This window comes from Pristiophorus japonicus, chromosome 6 (genome assembly GCF_044704955.1).
Source record: "Pristiophorus japonicus isolate sPriJap1 chromosome 6, sPriJap1.hap1, whole genome shotgun sequence".
In the NCBI taxonomy this organism is placed as follows: domain Eukaryota; kingdom Metazoa; phylum Chordata; class Chondrichthyes; family Pristiophoridae; genus Pristiophorus; species Pristiophorus japonicus.
The window spans coordinates 183,910,304-183,919,517 of NC_091982.1; the positions used below are offsets into that span (position 1 = coordinate 183,910,304).

At 42.1% G+C, this 9,214-nt stretch overlaps 1 protein-coding gene and 1 pseudogene across 1 annotated transcript; one reads left to right on the plus strand and one right to left on the minus strand.

Moving 5' to 3' along the window:
- Window positions 1-2,565: 2,565 nt before the first annotated feature.
- LOC139265324 (transcription factor HES-1-like) lies at window positions 2,566-4,451 on the minus strand. The gene is made up of 4 exons (XM_070882296.1): window positions 4,157-4,451; window positions 3,957-4,052; window positions 3,757-3,844; window positions 2,566-3,343 (listed from the first exon to the last, which is right to left on the minus strand). The coding sequence occupies exons 1-4, from the start codon at window positions 4,262-4,264 to the stop codon at window positions 2,688-2,690; spliced, it is 948 nt and encodes a 315-aa protein (XP_070738397.1). The 5' UTR covers window positions 4,265-4,451; the 3' UTR covers window positions 2,566-2,687.
- Window positions 4,452-8,796: 4,345 nt separating this feature from the next.
- LOC139266319 (U2 spliceosomal RNA) lies at window positions 8,797-8,971 on the plus strand (annotated as a pseudogene).
- The last annotated feature ends 243 nt before the right edge of the window (window positions 8,972-9,214 follow it).

Sequence of the window (9,214 nt, forward strand, 5' to 3'; positions counted from 1 at the left end):
CAGTCACTAAATAATCTTTCTTTGTGAAAATATTTTTGACAGTTGTTACATTTTTGGGACATCTTATAGGCCATTGATAATTTTGTCTGGTCTTTTCACTGCACACATTCACTAGTATTGTCACAACAATTTCATTCTACTGATAGTGCAAAAGCACTGAGATTGTAATTGATTTCAATATAATGCAATATCCTGTTTAACCTCCTTCCGTCTTAAAGTCCTATGCTTTTCTTAACGGATTTATAAGCAGTACAGTATTGACATTTTTTTTATCAGAGATCCATGAAAAGACTCGACAGGCATTTGTGTTCATAGTTGTCTCCAGCATGAAACAATGCAACATCAGTGATATGCCAGGTTACCATTAGCAACCTATAACCTGTGTGGCCGTGTGTGTGAGAGAGCTCGTTTCGTTAATGGGTTTCATACAAATCCTAAACTTAGTGTACTTTGGAAGTATCTATGTGATCACATTAAAAGTTTAATATGCAGAATTTCGAAAAAATATATAAAACATAGCTATAATTCGTTGAAAACTGCGATCCATTACTATTATTTAATCGTTTGAGATGCAAACTCAGCTCACGGTGTCTGAAATATAGCTTGATGCCTGTGAGATATTCCCCTTGAAATCTTGACAGGCATTAGGACCAAGAAGCAATCTCTCCTTCGGGAGGACTAACTCGTGTGTCAGAAACGCGCTCTCCAACATTCTCCGAGTGACTGGCAACATGCCGACTGCAAAGGGTTCGCTTCTTTCTCACGACCTTTCAGGTTTCTGATGTCATCTGGGAGCTATTCATTTCCTGCCAGAAGCTTTGCCTGCAAACCACCTTGGCCGCAGTGAAGCCCAGGGCTCGGTACAAGCTCAGCTAAATCATAAGCTGCTGTCCGAATACAATAAAAGCAGAAATAGATTGCACCATATGGTAGCACTTAGCGCCAAGAGAGAAGAGAGGCTACACTTCATATGGGCAAGGAGTGTGGGAAAAGTTAATTGACTTTAATGACAACCTCCAACCAACTCATGTCCAATTTAACCATATGATTGAAACACTGACCAAACTAATAAAAAGTCTGGTTTTACAAGCCAATCGAAATATTCTGCAACCATGGTTCTGCAATCAGGTTCTCATGTTTTTATTCACTTTATTGTTTTAAAAGCTTAAGTAATTATATGTCTTTATTAGTTTAAAGTTACCTAAGATACATTTAACAAGACGTGAGCAGGTTCAGAACTGTTAAAAAATATATAATATGCCAACGCCATACAAAGGCAAACAACTGTAAGAATGTTTGCTAGGTCAGCACTGTTGGGGATAACTCACATTTCCAAAGCTCTTCAGCAAAAGGAAGCATCACAGACCACATGTGCATTTGATCAAAGAGCTGTAAAGGTCACCCAAAACCCACTTGGATCAACACGTTTTACTGCAGCCTGCATGCCCTGACACCACAGTGTGTAATGATCGCGGGAATTCTAACTGAAAAGCAGTCTAGGTGTAATCAGGTGCTGTGCTTAACGTTGCAGTGTAATTACTGCGCAACACTCTGAACTGTAACACAATGGGGCATATTTTCTTTAGCAGGATTGTTCTTTCTCTGATCGACAAGTTTTTGTCCACCAGGAGCCTAAAATAGTTCTGCACATTTACCACAATGATGAGATCAAGTCTTTCTGGGATAATACGGTTAAGTATCGGGTTGATTTGCCCGCGTACTTTATGTATTGTTGACGAAACCACATGAATAGCGCATTAAACACCTGGGGCCCTTAGAGAGATTAGCCTGTTTTTGTAACTTTCACACAAAACAAACCTTTAAAAAAAACTGCGCGTTTCAACCAATTGCAAATGCTAGTATGTCTCATTCGCATTTTTCTCTCTTTGTCTGGTTTCTCCTTGCCCCCACCACCTGGGTACACGATCAACCACCTGTGTTACCAGACAAAATACAACAAGTTTTGTGGTAGGAACTCGATAAATTCCCTACAGAATCCGGGACTGTTTAAAACTGCCTTTTCTGGCCGATGCTTGTAAGAGGCGAAACCCGATACTGAGAGCAGGTTTCTTGACATCTGATCGGAGAGTTTACACACACACATCTCGCATAATTAGGGGCTCCTTTCCCCATTACTCAAGAATAGGTCAAATCACGCGCCAAATTTAAAATCTACATAGGTGTTAGGCTGGTGTTTAGAGAATAAACATTGATATTGCAGACATATTCTGAGTGGGACTATCATACCAAATACCGAAGTAAGATTGCCGAGTTTACAAGACGATTACTGTTTAACTTGTCCCCCGTCCCCACTCCATCCTTTTTATTCGGTTGCTTTTCCTCTTTAGCACACTATTCACAGCCCCTCCTTTCGCGCTTGCGTTCTGCTCACAGAAAGGCAAACAACTGTACGAATGTTAGTTTTCTTTTTATTTCAAATATAAATCTTCCAAAAAGGAAGGAAATTTTAAGAGCATTCAGTTTATCTTTGGCATTTCATCACATCATAGAAAAATTAACATCTTGATAAGACAAATGCAATCCGATATGAACATTCTAAGTATATACAAATATAGTGCATAATATCGACATTGCTATACAATTCTGTACACGAAATGAACTTTTAAAAAGAAAGTCCTTTTTAAAAAAAAAAATTCCAGTCACTTGTTTCACGCGAAGTGGCCCAGTTACCAAGGTCTCCAGACGGAATCTGAGGAATCTGATGGTAAGCCCACACTAACCGGACTGACAGCAGTGGTGGCAGCCGAGAGTGCAACAGGGAAGCCGGGCACTGAGGTAATCCCAGACGGTTGTATGGGGGACCTGCTGGCCGGGGAGATGGCGGAGGGCAATGCAGTCACGTTGGCATTGGCGTACAAAGGGATGATAGGTCCTGCCGTTAGTTGTCCACTGGGTCCAAAGGCCGTGTTGGGAATGAGGAATGCAAACTGGCCGTCTGATGCTGGCACAAGCTGAAACCCGCCGTAGACTTTGGTGGCAGCGGCAACCGCTGCTGCGGGCATTGCGTCAGCAGCACTCAGTTTGCAAGGCATATTGACTCCATTCAGGGGCATGCCGCTGCCCCCTGATCCCTGGAGCTGGACGTGCAAGGGCTGTCCAAAAGCAGCGTGGGATCCGCTGGTCACAGCAGGGCTGGGGGGCGGCTGGGAGTAGTTCATGGCGTTGATCTGAGACATGCAGTTTGCCAAATGACTGAGGAGTCTGGTGCGGACTTCTGTGTTAACCCCTTCGCAGGTGGACAAGAATCGGGTCACTTCATTCATACACTCGCTGAAGCCGGCTCGGTATTTGCCCAGAACGGTCGGATCTGTGCTCAAAGCAGCTAAAATGTAAAAAAAGAGAAATTAATCATTCCATTTGATTGGCATATCTCAGTTTCAGTCATTGATTGATAAAACAGTTTGCTGTACTTATGTTATTCGCATTATGGAATTACGCCTTTGCAAATAATGATTAATCATACGATTTAAACGACTAGAACTATTTGGTTTTAACTGGGTGTCACACTTGAAACAAATTGTTAAGTAAACATTTTAAAATTATTTAAAGTATTCAGCACAAGGCCATTTAATTTGGAGGAGCGGGTGTGGAAACAGTCGCCAAGTTAGAATCTATAAATAACCCAGACCGTGGGAAACCCTAACTTTCGCCAAGTCAGTAAAATGTTACCGAATTCCAGCTCGACCACAGACGGAAGTTCGGAAGACAGCAATAAATTGTGAATTAAACACGTACCAGTCATCTGGGCTCGCTGCAGATTTCGGAGATGTTTCACTGTCATTTCCAGGATGTCAGCCTTTTCTAACTTTGAATGTCTGGAACTCTGTAAGACAAGGGTAAAGTTTGGCATAAATGAAGAGAAGTGACATGCACACACTACACTAATTCACTGCTTTTTGACACCGCAAAGTTAAAACACACGATTAGATACTTACATCTTTCTTCAGCGCATCCAGGATCAGCGTTTTAAGTTGACTTAAACTTTCATTTATTCTAGCCCGGCGTCTTTTCTCCATGATTGGTTTGGATGACTGAAAAAAGAAGGGTGTTTCATTAAGTAACAGGACAACTCTTGTCTTTGATGTTATGTATGACTTCTACAAAAAATTTATATAACACTGGGCAAAGTAGTTACCTTCCGATTTTCAGAAGCAGTTTTTGGCTTATCTGGTGTAGCGTTTACACTGGCTGGAGTAGCAGCCACAGGGGAAGAGGACGATTTCTCCATTATATCTGCTGGCATTTTCTTATACAAGATTCCAGCAGATTTGTTTTAAACGATTCCTTGCGATCGGTAACTTTTTATATATAGTCTTCTTTCCGCGTCTGATAACCTGCGAGTTTATTTCCAAGCCAACCGGGGCACTTTATTTTTTTTTATAGATATATATATATTGCTTTGGTTGTGTTATTATCAGTGATATGAACGCAGATCGCCACTGTGTAAAGCTCAGCGCTGGCCGCCGGTATTTATATCTGGGATTGCACGCGAACGGCTCGTGTGAAACTTCTCAAAGTTTCTTTCCCACACTAACTTGTGACCAATCAGAGCGCGGCACACACGAGCCCGTCCCCGGGGCGCGACGCTCCAGCTCGTGGTGGACGGCGCGCCACGATTGGTTGCAACGCGTCGGGGCGAGCGGCCAATAAAAGTGTTGCAATCGCCCGGGCGGGCTGTCAATCAAAAGCGAAAGGGGATCCGCGAGCTGGAGGCGCTTTGACGTCTGTCGGCATGCGAGCTGCATTATCAGGTGGGGAGCACGTGCCAAGCACTTTATTGTTGGGGGGGAGGAAGGATGAGGGCAATAGCAGCTGTGCAAAAGCCTGGGAAAACCACTCCCCCACTCGCCACTGGGAGCAGGCTTATTGTAAATATTTAGCGGCGCTCCTTGCCTGGGGAGATTGCGGGCTGTGTGCAGGCTCGGAAAAGGGTGAACGCTGCGATACCAGCAGCTGCAAAACGAGGGCCCTCACACGCTACAATCTGCAGTGACGGGGAGGGAGGAGGTGCGAGGGGGGTGGTTGCTCTGCACTGCTCGTGCTGCCGGGGACCCCCTCGACGCGTGGCCAGCAAGCAGCAGGGGCATGCTGCACCAGAAGCCGGGAGCAGATACTGCAGCCGGCCAACAAGTCGCAGCTACCGTCCCACTTAAAGCAATGCGGTCAGCAGAGGCAAGCATCTAGGCAGGCTCGGTCTTTGCTCCCCACGCACTTTAAAGATTGACGTCCGGCCGGGGCAGTCGCTGGCGGGCTGGGTTAACCCATTAAAGGTGCAATGAAGTCCCAGGCCAAGCGTAACAAATTGAAGTCTGCTGCAGTCAACATTTTTTGCGTTGTTGATTGCACCGGATATAAATCTAACAACATTCTGGGAAGCCGCCAATATGTACCGCATCAGCACTTAGTTGTGGATTATTTTCATATCTGCGCAACCATTAATGACGTGCATTGATTACTAACTGGTCCATGTCTGCAGTTTCAAACATTTGTTATAGTTTGCAAGCTGCCATTGGCCCAGGAGAACAGTTAGCTTTTCCAGGCAAAGTTTATTCGGGTTATATACATAAAAACAATTGGATGTCATTACCGTGATGTATTTATATTTTGCGAATGCATCCCCCAGCTCCCCCCCCCCCCACCCCACCTCACCACACGTGCAGTTTTTTGAGGTTGACCAAGTTGATGAGAACTGAAACGAATCAGACACTTAAAAATACTCTATTTTGTTAAAAACAGCTTTGTTGAGGTATTTTGCGTCATTACCAGATGACCATAAGGCGAAACTTAAGCATTTTTACAGATACAGTAAAATTTTGAATCAAATTAAAATATGTCAATCGGAAAAGTTGTGCAATTAAGTATAATTCTGAAGAAATGTTGGGCAATGTAATAAAATAAAGACAGCATCTACACTCTAAATGGCAGCCTATCTTATGTGACGACCCTTATGTACTTTCAGCAGTTTATATTTTTTTTACTCCAGATTTCCAGCATGTGCGGGTTTTTTGAATATGTAGGTACGATTTCCCAATTGGAAGCGGCACTGCCCTGAACATGTTCAAAATCTGGTGCGTGAACTGTGCACCATTTATTAAACTGCCAACCAACAAGGCTACTCGTGCGACCCAGTCATTAAAGATACGGAACGAGGAAACAGCCGCCGCCTTATTCATTCCATTTTCAATAGTTTAAAGCGGAAATGCCAACTATTTCGGTGAATAAATCATTCATCAGTTTCGTTTTTGCAATGGCTTTTTAAAATGCAAATTGCGTGTTTTTCATCAATTCGTTTGTAACGGATGTTCAGCAGTAAAGTTAAACCAGGATGTTTATTCATTTTGTGATATTACAGCACGGAAATATTGTCCCTTTAAACATAATTTTTCATACACGGGATCATAAGAGGGATTCGAGTTCTCTGAGCATGGCGTGCTGCTCTAAACCTTGCAGTCATTAAAACATGGCATTTATTTTTATACATTTAACGCTAAGATATATATGTTTAAGTAAACAAACTTTGAATAATTTTAATAGAAGTTTCTATTCAATTCTTAAAGGGACATTTCTCATGAACAGTAATGACATTAATTTCAAATACTGTATTTTCTGTCCCAGAGACTAGAACGTTATACTGAGAACCAGTAACTACACTAATCGGAAAGATGTGATGACAGCGTTTTCAAATGAAATGATTTGTAGCCTACAAAACAAACCACCAATGACATACGAGTCTGCACCGGGCACTCTGGAAAGGCTATTTGCTATGGCGATTCTATGAAGGGTTAGTTTGGGTATTGTTGTCCCGGGCAACAATATTTAGACAAAATACAACTCCTGTCGAGTCACGAGTTATCTGATGCATTTCACAAATACCTACAGATTGTCAATATTTCCTCAAACTTTCGGTTCACATTTAAAACATATTCAGATATCGTCGGTTAGATTCTGCCGTTGAAATCAAATGATTAACATGTGTAAAATGTAACTGGTCATTACTACTTTAACGCATTTCTTATCGTGGTGGATTGTTTGATCTTTTGGGGATGACCCCTCTCCCCCTAAATATACTGCCGCTGTGTGCAGTAGTCACGTGGCAGTGAAATGCTCACTCAGCTTGGCGGAGTCTTTTAAATTTTGTTCAAGTTTCTGATGGTTACAGGTAGAATGATATGTGGGGTTGGGACTCTGCCATGTTTTCGGTTATATAGGTTTTATGTTTACTCTTGAAACAACAAAGGGCAGGGCGCACTTTAGGAGGCGTCCGTTGGATCGTCCTGGCTTGATTGTTTTGCTGTGTGCAGAAAGACAGTTCTGGCTGGGACTTTGTGGGCTGGTAAGTTGTTTTGCCTCAGGTTCTGAAACTGTTTTGTAAACGCCTCACTGATTTTCTCACACTCATGTCCCATAGAACGCCAGCAAAGCGCGTCCCTCCCTGCCAACAAGCACTCCAGCTCTTTTGAAATTCAGAGTACACAGTTTTTCTATACCTGCTTTGCACCTGGTCAGGGCTAATCTCATACATCACGTCATCTGCTCCCTTCAAGAACCGTGAGAAAAGTAAAGTTAGAATAAAAAGGTGCACCAAGATGTTTACATATTCCCTGTGTGCAAACCAATTGACTAAACACGTGTGTACCTATATCAAACATCGATAAGGCTCGATGATAAAGTGCTGCGGGATATGTAGGATTGCAAGACAGATGGAAATTACAATTTAAGCAGAATGTCAAGTATATACCCAGAACCATATCAAAATATTATGGTAGCATAAGGGTGTCAATTGAGTGTTGCAAATTGTTGGTTACATTAGACAAACTTTGAGGCTAATAACAGTAATACTAATTTTGTGAGGCAGTTTCTGAAACCTGAAAGCTTTTAAAAGTGAACTTTTAAACTTTTTTTGTCCAATTAAATGTTTCTGTCCGCTTGAATTTCAATCTAATGAAACGCTGCTCGAACTGCCAATGGTTAAACAGCATTTGAGATTCCAGGCACATATTTACTGATAATTGTTTGGGTGTTCAAATGTTTTTTTTTCTAAAGCTTGTTGTAGGAAATCAGAGGTGAGCGCCGATCGTGTTGAAAGTACTGTCACACGACTGACACACGACACAGCCGCGTCTCCGAGAAGAACAAACTCTCCTGATCAGCTGCCATTGCCAACTCGGGCCCGGGCAGCGAAAGAACATTTCATTTTCCCGCAAGAGGGGATGGGCATTTCTTAGAACTAAAATCAAATACCAACACAGCTAGATAAGGGTAGTAACAAATAGTAATCGCATTTTTGAATTTTCTGATGTTAAATTTGTAGGGAAACCGTGAATTAAATAAATCAAAACTAGAACAGTATTTGACATACAAGCTGAAAGCACTTTCAGAAATTAGGTTATTGATTTGCAGTATCTTAAACGCCTGATTAATATTGATGGCTTTATCCGGGACCTTTGCCCATGAGTCTTTATAACTGATTCCAATGCTCGGTGATGATTCCGTGGGGCATGATGTTTGGAAGTTCACAGTACAGTGATAAGCATAATCAATTTAGAAGGTGTAGAAATAATCAAAATGTCAGACGCACTGTTTGCAGACACTGGAAACACCTAAGCTAGTCATTATTTGTTATATTGTGAAATCAGTACGCACACTCAGTATTTTACATCAGAACCAGTGACACCTATCTGTGGAATGTATAACACAGGTCAATATCGTGTATAGTCTCAGCCGAGATATGATACCGCTTTACACAGTGTACGTTTTTATGATTATATCACTGCAACTGCTTCTCGGCCTTTTGGCTAAGATCAAGTGTAGTATCTGTTCTTATCAGTTTAATATCCCCTATGGGGACCTGATATTAAATTGTTTTTTGGACAGGGAGCTGGAACAAGGACTTGCCCCGTCCACTCCATGCACCGACCTGGTATTGCAGTGTTTCCAGGAACGCAACTTCGCCTCTCGGCCTTTTGGCTAAGATCAAATATATTGGCGCAAAGTGATCTTTGGCGTTAGAGTTGATCTGGAAAGAAATTGGATATAAAAAAAAATATATCACTGCAACTGGCAAAGAAGGGTAATCGATTTTTATTAAACGACATTACCATGCCAATGGCTAATAAATGTTAACGATTAACTCATTTTACAACAGTGTTTGATTTGCTCACGTTTTAAATATTGACGCTCCTTTCAGCACTCC